General features: G+C 58.9%; 6 protein-coding genes across 6 annotated transcripts; 3 read left to right on the top strand and 3 right to left on the bottom strand.

The window, feature by feature from the left end:
- Positions 1–1592: 1592 nt before the first annotated feature.
- On the top strand, positions 1593–2180 carry D7B24_000569 (uncharacterized protein; the record flags this gene model as incomplete). The annotated part of the gene is made up of 2 exons (XM_028634824.1): positions 1593–1682; positions 1755–2180. 2 exons carry the CDS (start codon positions 1593–1595, stop codon positions 2178–2180), a joined length of 516 nt encoding a protein of 171 aa, XP_028492498.1.
- A 148-nt stretch (positions 2181–2328) lies between these two features.
- D7B24_000568 (uncharacterized protein) lies at positions 2329–4326 on the bottom strand (the record flags this gene model as incomplete). The annotated part of the gene is made up of 3 exons (XM_028634823.1): positions 2329–2906; positions 2980–4003; positions 4078–4326. 3 exons carry the CDS (start codon positions 4324–4326, stop codon positions 2329–2331), a joined length of 1851 nt encoding a protein of 616 aa, XP_028492497.1.
- A 683-nt stretch (positions 4327–5009) lies between these two features.
- On the bottom strand, positions 5010–8254 carry D7B24_000567 (uncharacterized protein; the record flags this gene model as incomplete). The annotated part of the gene is made up of 3 exons (XM_028634822.1): positions 5010–6939; positions 6998–7759; positions 7923–8254. 3 exons carry the CDS (start codon positions 8252–8254, stop codon positions 5010–5012), a joined length of 3024 nt encoding a protein of 1007 aa, XP_028492496.1.
- Positions 8255–15127: 6873 nt separating this feature from the next.
- Positions 15128–15738, top strand: D7B24_000566 (uncharacterized protein; the record flags this gene model as incomplete). Its single annotated transcript, XM_028634821.1, has 2 exons — positions 15128–15337; positions 15406–15738. 2 exons carry the CDS (start codon positions 15128–15130, stop codon positions 15736–15738), a joined length of 543 nt encoding a protein of 180 aa, XP_028492495.1.
- A 926-nt stretch (positions 15739–16664) lies between these two features.
- On the top strand, positions 16665–18437 carry D7B24_000565 (uncharacterized protein; the record flags this gene model as incomplete). The annotated part of the gene is made up of 3 exons (XM_028634820.1): positions 16665–16862; positions 16931–18177; positions 18233–18437. 3 exons carry the CDS (start codon positions 16665–16667, stop codon positions 18435–18437), a joined length of 1650 nt encoding a protein of 549 aa, XP_028492494.1.
- Positions 18438–19260: 823 nt separating this feature from the next.
- Positions 19261–22475, bottom strand: BRO1 (bck1-like resistance to osmotic shock; the record flags this gene model as incomplete). The annotated part of the gene is made up of 4 exons (XM_028634819.1): positions 19261–20457; positions 20507–21658; positions 21710–22139; positions 22198–22475. 4 exons carry the CDS (start codon positions 22473–22475, stop codon positions 19261–19263), a joined length of 3057 nt encoding a protein of 1018 aa, XP_028492493.1.
- Between the last annotated feature and the right edge of the window lie 1794 nt (positions 22476–24269).

Here is a 24269-nt window from a genome sequence, read left to right as displayed (position 1 = left end):
GGTTTGCCCTTATTTTGCCCTTCTGGCGATGGGTGGGAGGGAAGGGGCCGCGAGAGTGGGTCGAGGATTTGCCGAGGCAATTCCGTGCACGTGTGGGTGCTGCATGCTGTGTCTGTGTTCACCAAACGCAGCCTCGCCAGTTTGCTGGCGAGGCTGCGTTTGGGTGACATCTGTCGGCATCATTGGGCCTGGCTTTGCATGATTTTATATATATATATATATTGGACTTTCTTTTCTGTACTTCATACATTTGATGGAGGTACCGATGGCATGTGGCCGTCGGATCTGTAGAACCTGCACCGCGCACGGCTGGCACGAGGCCAGGCACGGCTGGCACGAGGCCAGACAGCCTTGTGCCTGCTGCCCGATGGAGCAGCATGGTGTGAGGGCCTACGGGCCTGTGGCCTGTGGACGTGAGGGCGCCATACAGGCCTGCCATTGTAGATGCACGGGGCAGAGGCGGCTGTCTCTCTCTTGGCAGCCTCTGCTGGAAAGCCTCTGCAGGAAAGCATCTACTGGAAAGCATCTGCTGGAAAGCACTCGAAAGTCCCCCTGATCCGAGCATGAACTATGGTTTGACTGACTTGAGAAATGACACCCTTCGCTGGACTTTATCGTCCAGAGTCTCTGTCTACCTCGCATCACAGGGATGCAGCGCGGAAGAGCGTCACGGAGATGTCCCCATGGAAGCGGGAGACATCAGACTGCCCTCTCCATGTCTTGAATATACTGTCCATATGTTGAATACACTCCATATGTTGAATACACTGTCCATATGTCGAATACACTCCATATGTTGAACACAACTCCAATTCCTGCATGGAGAGTGCACGGGCGTGACCTATCCTTACGCCGCCCGAGGCATCGCCATGCATGTCCATCCTACCCTGCCCGTGCTTCCTCATACATGCAGTGTACAGTACGCCCTCGACCCTGGCCGGATCCCCCAGACCCATCCCAAGGCCCATGCCCCAAAACCCACCCCCTAAGGCTCATCCCCCCAGGCCCATGCCCCAGGCCCATGCCCCAGGCTCATCGCCCAAAACCAACCCCCAAGGCCGCACCGGGCCCCACCACGACAGGGCCTGCGGGGTCCTTCCCCACGCCGAGCACCTCGAGCACGGACCTTGGCCCCCCGTGAGCCTCGGCTGCGGCTTCAGGGCCTCACGTCAGCCACGTCGGCCTCGCCTGTCTTCTCATCATCCGTCTGCTCATCATCCACGGAGACAGATCCATGCAGAGAGAGACACACAGAGAGAGAGAGAGAAAGAAAGAAAGAGATGTACACCCCGACCTGACGACGCGCCCCATCCATCCTTCCGTCGATCCACCGCAAAACTACGACTGTAAGGCCTCTCCGTGGAGAACGCGCGCTGGCTGTCTGGCGAGGGCGAGGGCCCCTGGTGCAGCTTGACGCTGCTCACCCTTTCCTTCTCACCCTTTCCTTCTTACTGTCGAATACCCGAGGCTGATAGGAGACAGACGCGCCCAAGGCCTATCGACAGCTTTTTCCATTGCGTCCCTCATACCAATCATCCAATTTTTTGATTATTATTTTTTGATTTCTTTTACAAAAAATCCAACCACACACAATGAGCGACGAAAAGGAGCTCACGCCCGAGGAGCGCCTCGTCGAGTGGATGGGTCTCATCGCAGGCTTCCCCGACACAAAGGGCCACCCCGTACGTCGACCTCTCCAGGCATCATCATGACGACCCCTTCCCCGAACCCCCCCCCCAACCTAACACGCCCAGGACTGGATGACCTCAACCCACCCGCACCTGACCCTCCACTCGACGGCCATGCCCGGCACCGCGCCCGGCGTCCACCACCCGACGGCGACCTTTGCCTTCACCGTGCCCCCCTCGCACGCCAACGGCCTCAACAACCTGCACGGCGGCGCCGCCGCCTCGCTCTTCGACTACACGACCTCGCTGTCCCTCGCCCTCGTCGCCCGCCCCGGCGCCTGGCAGCACCTCGGCGTCTCCCGCACCCTCAACGTCACCTACCTGCGCCCCGTGCCCGTCGGCACCCACGTCCTCGTCGAGTGCGAGGTCGTCGCCGCCGGCAGGGTCCTCAGCGCCCTGCGCGGCACCATTCGGAGGAGGAGCGACGGCGCCATCCTCGTCGTGTGCGAGCACCAAAAGTTCAACACGGACCCGCCGCCCGCCAAGATGTAGCCGGCCCGGCGATATCGGAGCCACAGGTCTTCGGAGCCACAGGTCTTCGGAACCACACGTCTTCATGTCAGACCAACCAGACTCCTTGTAGACCAGAGTCCTTGTAGATATCTTTGAAGCCGTGCTCCTCTATAGAACACAAAATATATCATGATGCATGCCCGTTCGGCCCGTTGGGCGCGTGAGAATCATGGGGCCGCGCAAAGTCGTCAGGGTCACCAACCCCCCCCTCCTCCTGCTGCTGCTGCTGCTGCTGCTGCTCTGCCGCGCCCGGCGTCGTGCCAGACAGGAGATCCATGGGCTGTAAGAGAAAGCCCACCTCCTCCTCGACCTCGGCATCGTCCGCCTCGTCGGCTTCCTCGCCCTCGTCCTCGTCCTCGTCCTCGTCGTCCTCGCCCCACTCGCCGACGACATAGTCCTCATCCCACTCCGAGTCGCTGTCGCCGAGAAACCCGTCGACGAGCCCGATAAAGTCCTCGGCGAGGATCGTCGTCTCTTCCTGCCCGTCGGCGTCGATGCGCGGGTCGGCCATCTTCCAAAACGCCGTCGGCCCCACGGGCCCGTGCTCGTCATAGTTGGCGTCGAACCAGTGGCCCACGACGCCGCCCGCCGCCCGCACGCCGCCCACCTGCACGCTCTCGCTGCGCCACCGCTCGTGGCCGTTGAAGACGCTGAACGACGTCCAGCGGACCTCGCCCTCGCGCGTCAGCCGGACCGTGCCTTTGACTGGTCAGCATTAGGGGGGTGGATCGGGGAGGAGGAATCAGTCATGGGTACACGGGACGGAAAGAACACGCACCTCGGATGTCCGAGTCGGCATTGTCATCCCACGAGTCGTCCACCGCCCTCGACGTGCCCTCAAACCGCACAACCGGCAGTGCCTGCCCGTCGGCCTCGCCCGGCGGCTCGATGCCGACGACGCGAATCTTGACAATGATGAGGCGCGTCGCCTCCTCGACCTCGAGCGGCGCCCGCGGCTCCCCCGGCGCCAGTGCCGTCTCGGGCTCGGCAGGGAAGTTGTAGGCGAAAAAGTCATTGTAGTCGATGAAGCAGACGACGCGCAGCCACGTGCCGCCGACACCGTAGGGGTCCTCGAGCCCGGCGCTGCTGGTGCTGCTGCTACGCGGCATCTTGGTCGCGCTCGGCGACGGCAGGGACAGCGGCGGCGGCGGCGCCTGCGGCGCCATGCGCCCCGGCCCGCCGAGCCAGCTGCCGGGCCAGCTGCCGGCAAAGGGTATGTCCCAGCTGCCCCAGATGCCGCCGCCGGCGCGGGCCTGGCGCATGTTGGCGCCGAGGACGACCATGACGGCCTCGACGCGCTCCCAGTCGACGCGGCCGCTGCCGTCCTCGACAAAGGGGCCCCAGAAGGTGCCGGCCGTGTGCTGGCGCAGATCGTAGACCTTGGCGCAGGCGTAGGGGTGGACGCGCGCGCTGCGCGTGCGGCCGGCGTTGAGGATGGAGCGGCCGTAGAGGCAGTGCAGCTTGGCGCTCGCGGCGGCGAGGGCCCGGTCGGCCGGCGGCGGCTGGTGGCGGGCGCGCTGGAAGAGGGACGAGCCCGTCAGGTAGGCGAGGCGGGCGGGCTCGTCCTTGAAGAGCTGGGCCGCGAGGGTCGCGTTCCGGGATGCGGCGTGCATCGGCGCGATCGAGGCGGCGGGTCCACCGGCTGGCGATGCGTGGTGCAGCAGGTCGACGAGAGCGTCGTGCACAAAGCGCAGGGTGTCATCGCTGGGGACGGTTGGTGGCCGCGTGCAGAGGCGGTGCAGGCGGACAATGTCGTGCAGCATGGATTCCCAGTCGAGGCCTTTCTGTTCTGGGGGCACGTCCTGGCGGGGGCGTCAGCTTGCTTGTGTTGTCTCTGGAGGGGGGCGAGGGGTGGTGTGAGAGGAGCGAGACCAACAAAGTAGTTGAGATAGATGTCTTTACAGAGGTTCTGGTTCTTGACGACATAATCACGAAGAAAGCGGCATGTCTGCGACAGAGGACTGAGGTGTTGGGGTTTGAGCCACTGGAAAATGCCATGAAGCGTCTCCGCCGGCAGCAGCGTGAGGTGTAAGCGTGGTCTTGCTACACATGCATCACCATCATCATGCGGCCCGACGACGCCTTGGGGGGCCCTGGCGCCGCTCGAATCGACCGCCGCCGTCATGGTGAACCGGACAGCAGATTCGACCGTGGGAAAAACCGGGGGACGAACCGTGGGACGAACCGTGGGAAGAGCAACGGCGAAGAGATGCCTTTGCGTTGGTTGACGAACGAGACGAGCAAAGAGGATGGGATGAGGTTGAGGGCCTTGGTCAAACATCCACGGCCGACGGCCTTCGAGGCGTGATCGTGAACCGATTATGTCATCACAATGTTGCTGACAGACAGCGGCAGGCGCTCGCAACAGAATGCGGCAGGCGCTGGCGACAGAACGCGGCAGGCGCTCGCAACAGAAAGCGGCAGGCGCTAGGCACCAGTACAGCACATGGCCCTGGTATACCTAGGTACCTAAGGTATGTACATGTACACATGTGTATGCATGCACACCCCTCGATGCTCCACGCGGCCCCACCGGCGCCGATGCCCCGCCTCAGGCCGGGCAGCCATCTCCTTGGGCCTCCTTCATAGAAAAACATGCCAGTCCGCATCATCACAGTCGTGGTATTCGTACGATAGGGGTATATAAGGGTATTGTGAACAAGAACACGCCTGCTCCAAATGGAAGGAAAAGACATAAAAAAAATAGGACGAAGAAAAAAGACAGACAGCCAACAACCCCCCTATACCGTATGCCACATATGTACCAGTCAACATGTACGTTAAGCAGGAACCCCCCCCCTCGGGCTCTCACACACTCCCTCCCGCATTCAGCTGGATACAATTGTTGAGCAGCGTCGCGCCCTCGTGCAGCAGCTCCCACCTCGTCGTCTCAAACGAGTCCTTGAGCACCATGAGCAGCGCCGTGTTGGCGTTCATGCCCTGCATCAGCTTGAGCTCCTCGGGCGACTCGACGCTGCCAAACTTGACGAGGTACTCGCGCATGTGCCGCAGCCTCTCGCGCTGCGTCGTCGGCACCGCCACCTTGACGCACGGCCCCTCGAGCGCGAACCCGTAGCACCACACGACGAGCGCCGCAAAGTACAGAACCCACGGCCGGTTGAGCAGCACGTCGTCGCGCGCCGTGTACGGCAGTTCCGCGCCGAACCCGCCCGACTGCGGCGACCCCGATCCCGACCCCGACCCCGACCCCGAGCCCGCCTCCTCCGGCACGAGCACCGAGCACAGGAAACGCAGCGCGTACCACGTCGCGTCCCGTGCCTTGGCCGTCGGCGCCCACTGGTCCTTCATCCGTCGGCTCGCGCTGTTGACGTCCTGCGGCCCGATGGCCCGGCCCAGCAGTCGTTTGGCCCGCGCAAAGATCTGGCAGTCGACAATGTCGACGTGCATGGCCATGTGCGCGAGGTGGTGCAGCACGATCCGGCTCTCAAACACAACGTGCGACTCGTTCTTCCGGGCCGAGTCGAACTGGTACGGGTCTGCCGTGCCCCCCGTCCGCTGCAGCGACTTGTCAAAGTCCTTCTTCCACGCGTCAAACGCCCGCGTCAGCGTCCCGCGCCACTTGTCACGCCCGCCCAGCGCCTGCGACACGCCTCCGCCGAGCACGTTGACCTGGAGGTCCCTCTGGTTCATGTGCCAGCTGACACTGAGCAGACCCGCCATCAGGATCGTCCGTCCAAACGCGTTCGTCTGGACCTCCTGGTGGCTCAGCGTCCGCTTGAGACCTTCGAGGAACGACACGGGCTTGATGCCGTTCGACAAGAGGTTCGACTCGATGCGCCCGACCTCCGGGCCGCTCGTGGCGTTCCACAGCGACTCGTCGCACGGCAGCGGAAGTCGCATCTCGTGCGTCACCATGACCGTCGAGTGTCCAAACATGGTGGCGTGCGTCGAGTCAATGACAAACGCCGTGAACGCACAACGACGCGTCGCCTCGTTGGTGATCCAATGATTCCACCAGTCATCCGCCGTGTGAGCCATGCCCGACGTCGACGACTGTCGCGAGCCGTTTGTCTTGTCGTCGCGCGGGTTCGGCGGCGAGTCCAGCGTGGACTTGCCAATGAGCGACCTGCCGCGCCGCATGAGGGTGATGGTCGTGGCGTGATGGATATGCGCCCGCTCGTGCAGCTCTCTCGTCGAGTACATCTTTTCGTACAGCTCGAGCAGGAGCAGCGTTTGGAACACCCACAGCTTGGCCGGTGGCCTAAAGTTGACGTCCATGAAAATCTCCCAACGCAGGTGCCACGCCAGAAAGTTGGACAGCTGAGCCCCTGCTTTGGTGACCTGCTGCCCGTGCGTCTTGTCGAGGCAGGCAGCGCCGATCGTGATCATGGCCAGCAGCAGTGGGTTTGGCGTCCGGTCGGGCGAGAACGTGGGCTTGTGCAGGATGGGGACCTGCTCGTTAAAATGCACCCAGTAGGAGCCAATGTATGCCTGCATCATCCTCTTGCTCAGCATGTGGTTGTTGTCGGTGCGATCGCCCTCGAAGATGCTCTCACGCTGCCGCAACGCCGGTGCTTGGTCGTTCTCGTGAAATCTGGTGAGTATAATGTCGAAGATCTCTTGGCTCTTCTCTTCCGAAATCGTGGCCTCGGGCAGATTCGTGTCGAGGAGACTTGTGACGGCCATAACCTGGTTGGAGCCGTTGGGGAAATAGCCAAGAGAATTACTGTCGGTGCCCACGTACGGCACACTATACTGACTCTGGTAGTCTCCATAGCTGGTCCGCGGTTAGTATATTGGTCCGTCGGACCCTAGGACATTGTGCCATGACTTACTTGCTAGCGTATCCTGGCGCCACCATCTGGCCAGGAATCGGTGACGCATCACCTTGCTGCGTGTTGAAGAGGTAGGCGACAAAATCTTCGGGTATCGTCACAAACGGAGACTTGCTCAGGACGCTGTCGGTGCCAAAGACAGGCATAGTACCTGGCATGGACATTTGATCGAGCAACATCATCTCGCCAGACTGTTGCGACGTGTGATCCACGTACTCACCCGAGGTGGCCGGGGCGTACTGCTGACTGTTCTCTCGCGTGAGGTTGTTGTGGCCGGTTGAGAAATCCGACGGAGGCAGGTTGAAGGGCTGGAAATTTTGCTGGTTGACGTACGTGGCGGACTGCGGGGTGCCCTGATGCTGATTGTGGTAGCCCTGTTGATTCGAGACGGGAGACATGTAGGGCCCGCTCGTTTGAACATTGGGCCGAGGATGTCCGTGGGCGGATGAGATCGAGTTGCGGTGGCTTTGCGGACCAGCGTACGCGCCGTCGTGGTGCATGTAGCCGTCCATGCCGTTTGGTGGACCTCCCATGCCATACGGCGGCGGCGTGTGTGCGGCCTGCATAAAAGGACTACCCGAAGCTTCTTTGGGATAATGCATGTGCGCGGGCCGGACATTGGTGTACGCGGAGCCGGGGCGGTTCACTTCGGGTGACGCGGAGCCTGGTGCGGTAAAAGGAGCACGATCCGTAATGGGGGACACATGGCTCATCATGGAGTCCTTGCGGTTGAGTGCGGACCCCTTGGCGGTATGACGGTCCCTGTGTCGGTTACACAAGTCGAGTCGGACAAAGGTTCGATTGCATTCAGGAAAGTCGCAAGAATAAATCTGCTTTGGCGCATGGTTCAACTGATGACGGTAGCTGATGCCACAGTTAGCTCTCGCCCGCGTCGTTCTGATGCTGATTGTCCTGTGCCACTCACAGATGCTCCGCTCTAGAGTAGCTCTTGCCGCAGCCCTCCTGGGGGCATTCAAACTTCTTGTCCAGACCCTTGCGGCTCCTCCTCCTCTTGCGGGCAGGTCCGCCGTCCGAGTTGGACGACCCCGCTTTGCCGTCTTCGCCGTCCTCTTGTTCCTGCGCATCTTGCTCTTCAGAGCGCTGACGTCGCCTGCCACGCTCCTGCTCCTCTTCCTTGACGGGACGACCAGGGCTGGCTCGCCGTTCGTGACCGGGCGCCATGGTCGTCGAACTGGCGGGAGAAACGGGCATGGGTGCCTTGATATCGGGTAGGTGCGCAGGGAGTATCGTGGTCATGGTCAGCGCCGTGTCGATCAGCATGCACGGGTGCCTGAGCGAGGACGAGCACAGTGACGTGTGCCGGTGGTTGCGCGGCGCAGGTCGTAGGAAAACGTGGCGCCCGGCGTCAAGGAGCAGGCGTTCGTTACACGGCAGAGTGGTGAGACCCGAAGTCGAGAGGCGCACGCGCGGTTGATCCGGGGTTGGCGTCGGTCGAGCTTCCAACTCGCCTACAGCTTCTCCAAAGCTCAATCAGTTGGGAGCGGCCCTCATGCTATTTCCGTCAGAGGCGTGGGCGTGCCGCGTGAGGGCGAAAGTTTCTGTTCGCGGGCCGTTGCGGCTGGGATGGCTGATACAACAAGCCGGGGGAGGGCGCTGCCGGAAAAGGTCGGCTGGACAGTGATGATGGTCAGCAAGCCTGCTTATGCAGCAATTTGATGTTATGGCTCGCTTTCGGCAGCGACTAGGTGGACTGGAGAAAGGTGCATGGTGAAGCGTACAGAAGAGAGGTTGACTGGAGGGGAGAAGAGGAGCGCGAGGGGAAGCGGGCGTCAGTCAGATAGGCGGCTGGCCGGCAAGGGCTTTGGAGTTGCCATGCGGAGAATGGGGCCGTGCTCCAGCACAGCTGGGGGTTGCAGCGGATGTGCACGGAAGCGATGAGATGAAAAGTTTCACCCGTAAGATGTGCATGGAAGAGCAAAGGACGGGCTGTTCGACTGGGGGGTGGTAGGTGGGGGGGGGGGGGAGGCGAGCTCATGGAGACGGGACAAGATGTTTGTTGGGCTGGCCTCGAGTGTGTTAACATCGGCGGGCCGCACTGCTCCTTGCACACTGTGCATGCGCCAATGGTCCGATTCGAATCACGCACCAGGATCAGCTCCAAGGTGAGGTGGCCCCAGCCGTCTTGGAAGTACCATGTACGGCGCCGCAGTGGGTAGGTCAGGTAGCGCTGGTCCCCAGTGAGGTTGGCTCGCCAGAGATTGAAAGTGGGGGGGAAGGGGAGGCTTCTGCCGCGCAATAGCGTGTCCGGAGACACCAGGAGATGTATGTGCTGCTGCGGCAAATCGATACTGGCCGATGCAGTATCATGGCGCTCAGCTCAGCAGCATGCCCCTCTGGTTCTCGTTGCCACCTCAGGTCGCCTCGTACCGGTGATGCGGATCGAGGCAGTCGAGGTATGCAGGTACGGTCCGGGGGGGGGGGGGGGGGGGGGGAAAGGCGGGAAGTGTCATAAGTAGACAGCCTGCCGAGGCTCCGATAACGAATGACGGTGGGTAGGTAGGTAGGTAGAGAGGTAGACAAAGTTGAAAGGGAAAATGGTGTACCACAAAGGGGACAAGGAGAGTGCAGTACCTAAGAAAAGACGGCCCCGATTCCGTGGCAAGGGATGCAAGGGCCAGATGAGAAAATTGCCGATGCAATGGGGTCGGATCTAGGGCTCTCGCGTTTCGTAGTGCTTAGCTGTTTGGCGTGTCCGTAGGTCGGGGTCGAGTCGAGGTCGGGTTTGTCCAGATGTGCAGGTGAATGGATGGGACTCTGGGGAAACTGGCGATGTTTGCTCTGGGGAAACGGGCGCAAGAGCCCTCTTTGAATCGTGGGAGAGTGGGGGTCTTTTATTGAGTCCTCAGTCTGCTCTGTGGGTAGGTAGGTAGGTAGGTAGGTACGAAGGCACCTGCCCTACCGATGCATGGTCGAGAAAGAGTAGCGCTGTTGTATCTGCTCCAGGGGGGGAGGGGGGGAAGGCGAGGCGGCGCCGCGGCGTCGGAGAGGAGGGGGCATCTGGCAGCCGGACATCGAGGGCAAGAGAGACAGAGAGAAGACGGGAAAAGTGTGGGTGGGCCGCACCCACTGAGATACCTCTCTACCAACGGTAAGGTACCTACTTGCCTACCTACCTACCTGTACAATGGGCACATCCTCGACAGTTGGACAGTTACTCCCGCCCGTGCTGGCTTGCTGGCTTGCTGGGTCGTGCCTTGCTCCAGGGGCCCCTAGCTGGCCGGTTTCTTGCCTTGATTGCCCTAGCTGTGCTGGGGCTTTCGGGCTGGGGCTGGGGTACAGGGGACAAGGGAGGCGCCATGACTACTCGCTCGCCTTCGCCTGTCCTGCCCATCTGGCCGCCGCCCAGCCCCGACTCGTTGCCCTTGCGACCTTGGCCCGAACGAGACAGGACAGGGAGCCCAGGTCAGCATGTCCAGGATCGCCGAAGAGGCAGCTCCGTCGACCAGTTGCTGTCGCTCGCGTGCCCTTCCAGCCTTGCGTGGCCTGGACGAACAGGGACGTCGCGCTCCATCGGTTTCCTCGACCAATTCCAAACACCAATTCAACGACAGCGCATAGGTGGTCGTGTGGACCAACAACGACTCCATCCGTCGCAAGACATCCAGGGATCCAACATGCCATGATGGGATGTCCCCGGCTCGTCGCCCACGCCGCCACTAGCCCACCCACCACCATCATCGAATGTCCCTTACCGAGAACGTGCCCCCGCCGCCTGTCTGTGCTGCCCGATGGTGAGCCCCTGCCGGCTGCGTCTTTCGATAGTCGCCGATTGCCCGACGGGACGGTACTGTATCCTACATTTGTCCGTCGCGGGGCGACGAGCACCCCTTTCCGCGCTTCTGATAGTGGAAAGACTAGTAAACAGTATTGACAAGTTCTATAACACGCGATAGCTGCCACAGACAGCATGCTGCCGCGCCCTCTCCTTTGGCTTCACACGCTCGACGCAGCAATTGCGTACAGGCGATTGCTGTGCTAGTGAGGTGGCGGCGTAGTTGATATTGGATAATTCTATGACCAGGCCATACAGTCTACATCCTGGTATCAGCCCTCTTCCTCTGCACAGACCAAAGCTTTCTGCCAAACAGACGAGTCCGAAAAGCACTGACCCGCCCTGACTGTGAGACTGCATGCTCGCCAGACTCCATCCATGTCTTGCTTCTTTTCTCGCGATGCGAGACCGGAACTGTTCTAAGGGGGCCAATTTTTACAGCTCTTCGTCCCCAAGGGACAAAAAAAAAAGAAGGACTTTGTATTCACTTTGCATTGCGTCAGCGTGGGGGTTTCATCTTCGTGTTCTTCTCAGAGGTACTTCACTCGTTGCGTTGCTGCTTTTGGGTACGCGCACTGATCTGGGTACTATGAGTGAGCTCTGAGTGTGTCCCCCCATGTGGTGGTCCCTTGAAAAGGCACACGGACCATCCGCTAACTTAGCTTGGTCGGTCGCACCCCCATGCCCGATGACTGGCGTGGGCTGGCGAGCATGGATCAAGGGTTCTCCTCAACAGCGGGACGCTGTCGTCTTGAAGAAAGAGGGTGTGTGGGGGGGGCCATGCTAGTTCCCCCAATCACCAACCACTAGATCAAGCCTCAGCGACAAGTGATCATCTTTCGGTCGCAAGAAAGAGGGAGGGTCTAGTGTCCATCCCTCCATGTCTAGTCGTCAATCGAGGCGTGCAGGTGTCCCTTATGACCCAGAGCATGGTCTTAGTACGCTCGAGCAACCCGGTACTCCGAAGCAGAGGATTTATGGCCGTGACATGGACGAGGGCACACCCGTTGTAGCCCGTGAGCTTCGCTGGCTAGGACGAGCCAAGGAAACGCTTATCTCGGCAAGCCTTAATACAGGCGACATAGATCCGCCTAATGGGCTACCAAGGCCACCTAGCCGTCTTTAGTCTTACCGCCCTGAACGGCATCCCAGGAGCCGTCATTGACCATCGACCTGTCAAGGCGGTTAGCAACACGTCGCTGATTTGGATGCTGAAGTTTCCGTTGTACAGAAGCTATGGGTTTGGCCGGACCCCCAACGAGGGTTTCGAGAAAATGTCGATCTTCAGGTCCAGGCCAATGCAGTGCGCAGGGTGAAGCCTCGGAAAAGGCTGCCCCCCCGTAACAGCCCTGTTTGGTTGACACGAAGCGCTCGACACGCAGCGCTCACACTGAGGTACTTTTCCGGCATAGCCTGATTAACGCATCTCCGTGTGGGCGGCAGAGGACCGCAAGAAGAGTGCTAGCGATTTGTCGCAATGTAGCTCGTCTAGGGTTTCCAAATATTCGGGAAGGGGGTCGCATACACGCGACGGGTCGTAAATTACACAGTAGTTTTCTCGTCTTTGCTTTTGCGAAGAAAAACCCAAGCGATCTGCCGTCGATTCGAGAAGATTGCGAAGCCTGCTGTGACTCGGTGGTTCACATGAAGACGTGCTCACGTGCAGGTCAACGCTGTAGTCCGAACACAGTATGGCTGTCAATAGGTAAGGTCGCTAGTCTAGCTTGTCGCCATAGGCAGAATGACGAGCCGTCCGCGGAACCAACGGGACACTGGTCGTGTCAATATCTACGGCGAGCCCGACAGAAACTTGTGCAGCCATAGTAGGGAACATCCCAAGTCGATACCTCGTGGGTCGAAGCTGAATATCTGGATCTTATCCTGCGATCAGAGCGAATGAGCTGCTGCGAAGACAGCTCTGGACTGCCAGAAGGTACATGGCCCAGGCCTCGCGATACTGGCAACACCGATACCGACGTTCTATGACGTGGTTGCGGTAATGCAGCTCCTGGAGGATCGACATCAAACCAGCAAGAAGACAAAACGGAATAAAAGGTCCTATTTCCGTCACGGGCAGCACGAACCAGAGTAAGGCTATGAGCAACCGATCACAGTAACCAAGATAGCGTACCACGAATATCGTAGTTGTGTCGAGGCGCTGCCTGACCAACTGGCACGGGTGGGGGACACCTGACCAGTGCACTCCGTTGTGATTTGTCAGGCCGGCCTCGTTTCCTGACCGAAAAGCAACAAGGCCAGCCGCCACCAATCTCTAGCGGCATCACTGGTAAAAGGGGTGCTGATCGCACGGGTTAGGCGATCCGACAGGGCTTGGGACCTGGGACTCGGCGCTGCGAGGGGACACCAGCCTGGTGAGGAACTAGATTCAATCGAGGGATGAGCTCAAACCGTTTGGGCAACTTGTCTGAAGAAGTCCAGTCGAGGCGTCCAAAGAAAGTTTGGGGGTTTGATCCACCAGGCCGTGGGCGTGGGATGCGGCGGATTGAAAGCGTGGGTGGCCAGCCAGATGATTACGTAGAATAACGACGACCCAAGCTGTCGGGCCAGCCGCTCGTTGAACAAAACGAAGACAATCTGAGATGGATTGAAAGTCGACATGGACGCCAGGAAAATGTGAGCTGGCTTCGGCTCATCGCACATCTGCAGTGCTTGATCTGGCTGTCATACTCCTCAACTGTAATTGTACACACGTTTGGCGGGAGGCTTTTGGCGGGCTCTCGGAGGACGCTGCAGCCTGACGCCCCTTGATGCGAAGCGGGACCGAAGCTACTTTCAGGGAGCCGAGCCTATGTTCTGACACGAGTTGAAGTTGTGCTCTCGACAAGGGGGGAACATTAGAGGAAGCTGGGTTGCGTGGGGCGTAGAAGCCACGGCCACGGTTCTACCCATCGTGGTGGCCAAGTGCTTGAGACTGTTCGGGGTATTGTTCGATTGAGGCCGGCGGCTGGTGGGATCGAAAGAGTCGAGATTCGCTCGTTGCTCGTTTACCAAGAAGCGTGCGCTACATTTTCGCAAAATAAGTGACATGTCAGTCGTTGGAGGGACCGGTGGGGGGAAACTGAGTGATGGCTGAGCCAACATTGCAGGTGACCTGCATAGTAACGAACGGACGGAAAGATCCAACGCGCGTTGCTTTGGTGTTGGTAGGGGGTGCGCGGTGCCGGACACTGCATGGTGCTCCATCGAGCTGCAGCTGCTGGTCGTGTTGATTGCCAGGTTGCAATAGAATTATTCGCACTGTCACCTTAACAGAGGGAGCCGGCTGGTCGTTGTTCTGGAGTTCGTGTCGGCCCCATGTAACAACTACTGACCATGAATGAAGCGCGTTGTTTTAAGCAACATGTTGGAGATCCAGCCATAGCAAAGCCTGAAGACAGCGAAGGCGACAACTCAGCAACCCGAAAAGCCTTGCAGCTGCGCTAGAGGAACGATGTTCAGGAGATGGCGTGGTCTCGCGAGGGTTCTATTGATCGGCCTCGACTGACATGAGGAACCGTTCGTGCCGGCGCCACAAGCGGCGCAAAAAGCCATGAGCTCGCTCGTGGAAGGATGCTGGACGATGCAGCCCTAGTTTTCGTGAGTGAAGGGCCGACGAGCAGCTTCGTCGAATTGAATTGACATGTGTGTGATGCGGCCTACTCAAGCACGAATAAAGAGAGCTGTGACTGACGACAGAGGAAGGAATTGAAGAAATTATGGAACCGGCGGATGCTAATCTGGATTGTCACGATGGATGGGAAAGTGTACGGCAATGTACATAGGTACCTACCTACCTTACCTGTATGTACCTGGAGTTCGGGCCACTCCTCAGTGCTGTGGCACCTACAACATTCGTGACCAAGGGCTTGCATGAGCGTGGAAGGAGCCGCCAGGCAGCCAGCCAGGCAGAAGGCCCCCCGCAAACAGGGGACCACCTTCCCGAAGAAGGAGACGAACCGCTTTGCCGTGGACAATTGAACCGAGACTGACGTCGAGTCAGCCCAGTGAGGTGCGAGGTCCCTGGTCTGGTCTGGTCTCCTGGCTAAGCAGATTGCCGTGTCCTGCGCCGGCGCGAAAAGTCAGGGCCTTCAGTCCCTGATCTCGTCCTTGCGCTACCTAGCCTGCCCACCTTCTCCTCCTTTGACTGCCTCCTCGACTCTGCTCCTTGCTCTGCTCCTTGGGTCGAAATCCTGCCCATACGAACTGTTCACGGCTCCTCAAGCATTCGGATTTCTTTCTCGCAAGTCGTACGCCCGTCCCACACTGCGCTTCCCCTACTTTACACTCCCCTCCCACAAGAGCGTGGATCGCCTCTCGCTTCGACCACGACCACAACCATGCCCCCAGCGAAAACTGCCAAGGGCGGCCATGATGACGGCAAAGGAGAATCTGCAGGTGCCAAGGAGAAGAACGGACACGGCAGCCACCTCACGAACGGCAAGATGCGACGAGTAGCGAGTGCTACGGGTGGTTCCCAGCTCCGCGAGGTCACCAACGCCAGCGCCTCCAAAACAGCTGCTGCAAAAGAGGAGGCAACCCCGCCGAGTGTACGCAACGCAAACAACGCTCCGCCTCTCTGTGCTTTCAGGCCTGCTAACACTCGCTCTTTCGTCAGATCTCTTGGAAATCCTTCGACCGCGACATGCTGCATGCCTACCGTCGCGAGCACCGACTCGACACACCTACGTCCTTCTCCAGTTCCTACCGACACATGATCCTGTCACAACCGGGCTGCATCGGCCTCCACTCTCCGACAATGGCCCGCAGAAGGCAAGACAGGCGGCAGAGCAAAGAGCAGCTGGCATTGGCGGTGCGCAAGCATTTCAACGGTGCGGGCATCCAGGAGAACGACGCCATTGTGGACTTCATCCACAGAGTACACAGCCAAAGCTTGACCCGGGCAGACAAGCAGCGAAGGCCACCCCCGGCATTGGATGTCGAAAAGTGAAGGCATAGCACACGTGTTTGAAAGAGCATCTGAATGATACCCCTCAGGTTATTGGCAGAAAGGGAGTGTGGGAGGCATTGCGGACAAAGGGCTTGTCTTGTGCCCTCTTTGCCCCTTCATGATGCCGTCGGCGTTTTGGTTTCGAAGTCCATCTCGGCACGGCACAGTGCACCGTAGACATGGCAGGTCGACATGAATTGCAGCGATCAAGTCTGTCTACGAATCTTCTTTGATATGACGGGCGTTTGGGGATATTTCCAGTTTTTTGGGTTTTTTTTCTATACTATAATCTCGCAATTGAAGACATCTAAATCATCTCTCCCGTCGACTTTCTGGCTCGCATGGCTTGGATTGATTTCTCGGCCACTTCAGCTAGAATTGGCTGGTGACCTCAGGCTCGACCTCCTGACCCTGCATTTAGCGGGCATGGCGCGTCATAGCTACGACCATTCCGCGCCTCGCGTGTGGGCCTTGGGCAGGTACCTACCTCCCCCATGAACCCAAGGTGAGAATCTAGGTACCGGGCAGGCCACAGCCGCCTGAGAACCACTCCAACGCCGTGGGATACCGCTGACACGAACCTGCCCCTCCAGCCCGCCAATTGCCGTTCGTCACTCTGGCCTTAGGTATCCACCCTCGGCTCAAGGCCGGCAAAGAAAAAGTTGCGATGTCGTATGGCCGCACCTTCGCAACTGTGCACAGGCGGGTGCACCCAGTGAGTCGTCAGGAGCGTATGGGACCTCAACTCGGCTCAACTTTCGAACTCGACAGAATTTCCTCGACTCTTCTGTCAACGCGGCCACGACACGCTTCGCACCATCCCACCCACGGCATCCTCTGTCAACCGCTACACACTCTTTTCTAGATTTGCGCATCTGTCGCCGTGCATTTTTTTTCAATGCTATTCTGACTAGCAGGCGTTCGACATGAACACAAGTAGTCTGTTAACCAAGGCCGCAGCGGCCCCGAGCCGTCTGCTTCCCGTCCAAGCTTGTCGACGACCCAAGTTGGGAGAAGCTCTCTGTAAACATGCGCAAATTCACACCGCAGCTTTTGCAGCTTCTTCCAGGCCGTCTGTTCGATTCCTATCACCTGCGAATAGCTCGGCCCCATCCTCGAAACGAGTATGTACCGTCGCCTTCCCTGCCTCAACCTAAAGAAAAAGTGTCGTCCGCTGACTTGCACGCCCCAGGCTTTCCATGCGACGCCAACCAACCTCGCAACAAAAGACCCGTACAAAGCACTAGGTGTTGGCAAATCAGCTTCGGCTTCCGAGATCAAGAAGGCCTACTACGGCCTCGCAAAGAAGTATCATCCCGACACCAACAAGGACGCCTCGGCCAAGGAAACATTTGGCGAGATCCAGTCCGCCTACGAAATTCTCTCCGATCCTGCGAAGAAGCAACAATACGACCAGTTCGGCGCCGCCGGCTTCGATCCCAGCGGTGGAGGTGGACCTGGTGGCTTTGGCGGAGGCGACCCCTTTGGCGGCGGTAATCCCTTCCACGGCTTTGGAGGTCAAGCCGGCGGCGGGTTCGGCGGAGGCTTCAACTTTGACGACATCTTTTCGGCTTTCACCGGCGGTCAGGGCGGACCCTTTGGTGGTGGTCGCGGACGCGGTGGACGCAACCCGTTCCGCGAGGAGGTCCTTGTCGGCGACAACATTGAGGTGCACGCCAGTATCTCCTTCATGGAGGCCGCCAAGGGTGTCGCCAAGACTCTCCACATCACGCCTCTGTCCACCTGCGGCACCTGCTCTGGCAGCGGTCTCAAGGCCGGCACGAAGCGCACTGAGTGCAAGACATGTCACGGCACCGGCACCCGCGTGCACACAATGAACGGCGGCTTCCAGATGGCCTCGACCTGCGGCTCCTGCGGCGGTACGGGCTCTACGGTGCCCCGCGGCGGCGAATGCAAACCCTGCTCTGGCAACGGCGTTGTGCGCGAGCGCAAGACCATCACTGTCGATATTCCCGCTGGTATTGAAGACGGCATGCGCCTCCGCGTCGACGGTAGTGGCGATGCGCCCGTGACCGGCAAGGCCGCGGACCCCAACGTGCGCGCGCAGAAGGGCGACCTATATGTCTTTGTGCGCGTCGCATCAGACCCCAAGTTCCGCCGTGCTGGCTCCGACATTCTCTACACGGCCAACTTGCCCATCACGACGGCCATGCTCGGCGGCGAAGTCACGATACCGACATTGACAGGCCAGGTCAACGTCAAGGTGGCCACGGGCACAAGCACGGGCGATCGCCTGACGCTGTCAGGCATGGGCATGAAGAAGCTCAGCGGTCGTGGCGGATCGGGCGATCTCAAGGTTGAGTTCCGTGTCAGCATGCCCAAGTATCTCAGCGCCAACCAGCGCACGTTGATCGAAATGCTGGCCAACGAGATGGGCGACAAGACGGCCAAGCGTATCATGAATGTCTCGCCGACTGGGTAAGTCGCGATGCTCATCGGCACGCATACGAAGGCAATCACTGACAAGACACAGATCGACCGTTGACCCTGACGCCTCCGACTCGCACAAGAACGAGGGCTTCCTCAAGTCCATGTGGCACACTCTCACGAACCACCCGGCACACAAAAAGTCGGAAACCGATGCCAGCGGCAGCTCGACTGACAAGCCGGCCGACAAGCCGGTCGAGAAGCCGGCCGAGAAGAAGGACGACCCCCCGAAGAAGCCAGACTCGCCCTGAAGCGCTTGCCCAAATTTAGAACAAGACAATGTACCATATTGCCGGTTGACCTTCAGCTCAACGACCGAGCTCTTCCCCCCAAAATGAGAAACCTAATCCAACACATAGAAAGGCGGGACCAACGCACTACGGTGCCATACCATCGACAGGGTTCGTCGTTCCGCGCGGTTCGAGACCCCGGGAACAAGAAACAGGAATACACACAAACTCCCACTATCGACGCCCAACAAAAAAAGCTGCGCCTGGACGAGAGGGCCGCGAGCAATTGTATACCAGGGTTTTGATCTTACCTTCTTGATCTTTGTACCATAGAGATATAGACGGGGACGGCGCCGACAGTCTGGGAGCTGGCGGGGCTGCTCTTGTGGAGGCCACTCACACCTCATTGTAAAACTGTTAAATCTGTGTGACGATGCGCAGAGTGCTACGCAGAGTGATGCGATGATGGCAACACTGAGGTACGACGGGCGATGTTGTAGTAGTAGTACTTCGACCCGTTGTTGCTGTTCTTCGAGGTGAATCGAAGAGAATGCAAGACCATTGCTACGTCCACGATCTTGGATGCACGGTCCACATGCGAGCATGCGAGACTCGACGTCAACCTCAATTATGGCTGCTAGCTTTAACTCCCTCAGTCGCACAAATAGGGCAGAGCACGACCGTTACGTTGCGTTTATCCCCTTCGCCGCCCATTGATACTCCATGTGTATATGTATCGTCTAGATGCCAAACGCCCCCATGACGCCCGACACATGCAGAGTCCTCATAATTTCCACACCCGATCTTTTACCCCCAATCCACGCCCCAACCCTTTCTTCTACCCCTATTTCCACGCGTTCAGCCCCGCCCATGGGTCGTTTCCCTGTCCGGGCTGTGCGCTCGATGGATGCCCGCTCTGTGGGTAGGCGCTGTTCGGGTATGCACTCGACGGGTTGTTTTGCTGTTGCTGCTGCTGCTGCTGCTGCTGCTGCTGCTGCTGTCCGTAAAATGTCTGTTGGGGTCCGAGCGGAGGAGGGCCCGGAGGAGGCGGCGGCGGCACAAAGCCAGGCGGCATCTGGCCCTGGGAAAGGCTGTGCGAGTGGCTATGCTGCTGTGGTTGCTGGCCGCTTGACCAGCCGCCGTACGATTGCTGACTTTGCCCGAAGGACGTCTGAGTTGGCGGTGGTGACGCGGGTCCCCGGAGCACTGTGGGGCCGAAGGTCGATTGGTGCGGGGGCGGAGACGTGGGCCCCGGTGTGCGGCCGTATTGGCTTGGGTTGTAGGCGGGCTGGCCGTATGTGTTCGCAGACTGCGGTGTGAAGGATTGCGTATTGGGGGGTGCCGCGAAGCTGGGATACTGCTGCTGTTGCATGACCGTCTGCGTAGGGGGAGGCGACTGAGGGACCTGGTACTGGCCTTGAAAATTGGCCTGTGGGTATCGTGGTACCGAGTTGGAAGAAGAGTTCGGCTGGGTGAAGTTCAATGGGCTAGGTGTTGGCCTGTTGGAAGGTGGCTTTTGCCCAGAGCTATTGGGGTCCATCGACATGCGCTCCATCAACCCTCTAAGGCGCTCGCGCTCAGTCTCGGCATGCGAGTCTTTGCGAGTCGACTTGTCTTGTTCGATCTGGTTGAGAAGTTGTGCACCCTCGGATCGGCGGTTGTTGACAAACGTCTCAATGTTCTTTTCCAAGCTTTGAACCGTCTCTTTCATCTCGGCGTACCAGCGCTTCGCACCCTGGAGGCCGGCCGACAGGTCGAGGAATTCCTGGTATGCACGCTTGTACCTGTTGATAGCCGATGCTCTCTGCCTTTGGATTACCTCGTACTTGCTCTGTTCAGATCGAACCCGCTTGTCTTGGAGTAGTGTATTGAAAGACGAGTTGAGTTCCTTCATGAAGGCAGATTGTTTTTGGTTTGCCTGAAGCAGTCGGTTCTGCAGAGGGCGGAACTTTTCGAGCTCCGACTGAAAGAGCTGTTGCTCATAGTTGGCAATGTTCTTCTTGTTGAGGATGAGAATTTCAGAAATGTCGTCGTTGTGGACCTGATGTAATGTTAGCTCTGTGGCAGTCGATACACTTTTCGTGACAAACCTGTTCCTTGAGATCCTTCAGGGTTTGGTTTCGTTCCCTCTTGACGAGATTCAGTTTCTTCATGACCTCTTCCACCAGTTTGATCTGTTCAACAACAGAGGGACCTCCTTCGTCAAAATCGGCGTCCAGGAGGTTCGGCTCGTTGCCCATGGGACTGACGGCGCTGCTAGACTTGGCACGCGCCTTGTTGACAGCCCGCTGAAATAGTGCATCCACCTCACCGTTCCGCGATGCTTGACGCATTTCCTCAAAATCAACCTCGTTCTGCCTCAGCTTGATGGACAGCTGATTGTCGCTTCGGGAAGCCTCTTCGAGTGCCTCGCGGTAATTGCGAATATCGCCTCGGAGGGTTGAGGTAAGGCGGGAGCTCGGCTGCTGCGACCACTCGTTCTCGTATTTGGACCTCATCTTTTCACACACACTCTCTTCCATGTCAAGCTGTTTCGTGTTCCTCTCAAGCAGGGACACGATGGTTTCCTTCTCTGAGCGAAGTAGCTCAAATATCGACGTAGGACTTTCGTGGTTGGCAACATCCTCGCACCATTGCCTGAAGTCTTCGTCTGGGAGGACGTCCTGGTCAAATCCGCCCTTGAGAACCTGAAGCGCGCCAGGTAACCTCAGGTAGTCTAAGCTTGCGGCCATTTCGTCGTTTGCGATGTCAACCTTTTCGGACTCGGCTCGAATGAGCTTTGCTTTTTCCTCATCGTACAGACTGGCCATCTCCGTGACGGCGAAAGGCACGATTTTGGAGAACAGGTCCGGGCCCGTGATGCGCTGAATGTCCTGGCCAGCGTAGAGTTCGCTCACGGGAATCGGCTTGGCAGCCGGTAGCTTCCCAACAAGGGGGAGGCTTGCCTCCGCAGGGACAGTGTGGTGGTAGATGTAGTCGTTGTCCTTGATTAGCTCTCTAAGCTTTTCCTGCACCGTGGCGACGTGGCGTTTGGTCGATTCGGCCAAGATGCCGCCAGTGTCCGATGTCAGGTTGGAGCTCGGCGGGCAGTTGCTAGGGAAGCTGCTCGCTGATCTATCGGCATCCTTGGCTTGGGTCTCGGCAAGTTGCAGACGTGCTATCGCAGTTCCGTATTGGCCAGTCTCGGCATCGGTGAGTGCTTGGTAGTACTGGGCCATGGAGCCTAGGAGGTTCGATTTGACCTTCTCGTGTCAGCAGAGTCAACGATGGGTGGGAGTATGATGCATTTATACCTGGACCATGAGGAGCCAGACCCTCTCAAAAATGCCCTTGTTGACGTTCTCCTGGGCGCCCTCTACTGCCTCCTTGTACAGAGAAGCCGCCTGGCTCGCGAGCTTGGCCAGCAGGGCAATCTTCTTCTGATCCGCCACCTGCTTCTCGAGGAACACCTCTTGCGCTTGCGCCAGGTTGATACTGATCAACGTCTTGACAGTTTCCCGGCTCAGGTCGGAGGAGGGGGCGTGTAGAAAGTTCTCGTTGATGTAGGTGAACATGCCAGCAGAGGCTTGAAAGTTGTGATACGCCGTCTTGAGGCCGGATTCGTCTGCTCTCGATTGATGGGCAGCATAGCAGGAGAGAACAGCAGAGATGTTGAAGATGATGGAAGCTTTCTCAAAGGCGAGAGAGTATTGCGACGTCAGCTTGTGGGTGAAGGCGTCATACCTGGTGGCGCCATGTCAGCAAGGGCGTCATGCAAGAAGGGAGAGGGGCAGATGCGAACCATGTGAAGGAAATCTTGATGTGTTGTTCGTCCACGGGGAAGCGCAGGTCTAGGAGCTCCAGCTGTCCGTAGTACCGGTAGAGCATGTCGCGGCCGGAGGTGCTGTCTTTGCCGGCGCCCCGCATGTCTTGCCGGAGGCGGTTGAGGGTAGCGCACTCCTCGGCATAGCGCTCAGGATCATCGCCATAGGTATCTCTGATGTATGATTTGAGAGGCCCGACCCAGTCAATCTCGTTGGTCGTCTTCAGAGGCACCGAGATCATGGGAGACTGCGTCATGGTGGGCAAGTGGATCTCGGTCTCCGAGGGCTTGGTGCGATGAGGTGTTCTTGGCTACTCGGCCACTCCAGCTACCACGCGCAGCTGGTCGAAGGGAAGGGAGATCGCAGAAGTGCTGGGTTCGTGCGTGTGTGTATGCGAAAAGTGTGGTCGTCTTGTATGGTCGGCTGCCCTTTTCGTAGGTGGGGGGGATTTGGGCGTGTGGTTGGGCGTTTATGCGGGCGGTTCGTGGTCAGGCGCAGTGCGTGGCTCAGAGGCTATGTCGGTGCCTGGGGAGCTGCCGATGCAAGCGTGGTGTCGAGGGTGCAGGTCGCGGCAATTCGTGGCAGGAGGGAGGGTGATGAACGTGCGACGACACTGAGGGGAAAGCTGCGATGGTGTTCCTGTGAGGTCACAGAGGTGATCCGAAAGACACGGACGGAACGTGGGACGTGGGACGTGGATCTAGGACGGGAGCGGGGCACGAGCTACGGACTGCCTAGGTACCTGCCGTAAGGTACGGTAGACACCTAGCCAGGTAGGTGGCCAGGTAGGTAGCCAGGTAGGTAGCCAGGTAGGTGAGGTGGGACTTCCACCGCTGTCCAGCCCCCGAACTGAGCACCCGGCGCTTGGTGGGGTTGGTGCGGGGATTACAGGAGAGGCACCTAAGCTAGATACCTACCTAAGGTACCTTAAGGTAGGTAACGGACATGTAGGCGGTAGGTATCCTTCCTTGCGAACCTTGTTCGCCAGTGGCCGGCTCATCTCATGCACACTCCAAGACGAGAAACATGTATATGCGTCTGCATCGTTTCGAGCGAAGTGTGGGCAAGCAAGATCTGGAGGGCAGGGATATGATTGCCGCCGGCGAGCTCAGCGGCTGGTGTGAAGTGGCTCTGCCTCCTCCAGTGGCCGGCGCTTAATTCTTGCCTGTGACGAGAAAGCTATCGAACCAAGCTGACGGCCATTCCGTCTACCTTGCCGACCTTACCTACCTAGGTCCTTGCCTACCTAGGTAGGTATGGAGATCCAGCTAGGATATGGGGGCGGGGGGGCCGTGGCGAGTAATGGCCAGACCTCGAGCATCAATCAGCGCCAGCTTCTTTCTGTAGCCGCCGTAGGCCTGGAGGGGACCGAGGTCGCGAGTTGCACTCACGGTGATATCCGCTCATTCGCCTAGTTGATGAGACACTCAGGTCACATCGTCAACTCTCCTTGTCGGTTCAACATGCCCACATTGTATGGTTCCCCCGGGCTCTCCCAGCACGCCCACCACATTGGCTACTTGACAGAACGCCCTTATGCAAGTGACGAGCCAGTCGGCAACGTCTTTGGCCTGCTTACCTTTGCCATTGGCTCGCACCTTTAGGTCTCTTCACACACAAGCTAGGGGAACATGGGAGCGGGGATCATAGGCCGAACGGCCCGCTTCCTTCTGCACGTTCACGTCTTCACAGCACGCGTGAAGATCCAGAGACGAGCAAGCTAGGCAAGGTACCTGTAGCCGTTTCTCTGGTGGCATAGGGGCCGCCCAGTGTCTCCTCGCTCCCGCTGTGGCGCAACATCTCGTGGGTGCAATGCGATCTTCCGCCAGAGACCCATTCTGCGACCCGGCCCGGCACTTCTGTGTCTGTGTACCATGTTACCCGTGGTGATTTGCGGGTGAACGAGTGATTGATTGACGAATGGAGGGCAGTGATTAGTTTGGCACTCTACATGTGCCGAGGGCGAGATTGCGTTTCTGGCCATCTCTTGGCGGCGTCCTGAGCCATATTCTCGGGAGCCTGTCCCCGTTTACGAAATGACCCGTGTACA

The sequence above is a fragment of the Verticillium nonalfalfae genome (assembly GCF_003724135.2).
Source record: "Verticillium nonalfalfae strain VnAa140/NRRL 66861 chromosome Unknown scaffold_108, whole genome shotgun sequence".
NCBI lineage: Eukaryota > Fungi > Ascomycota > Sordariomycetes > Glomerellales > Plectosphaerellaceae > Verticillium > Verticillium nonalfalfae.
The sequence above is the reverse complement of the archived record's forward strand: the minus strand, read 5'-3'. Positions and strand labels throughout refer to the sequence as shown.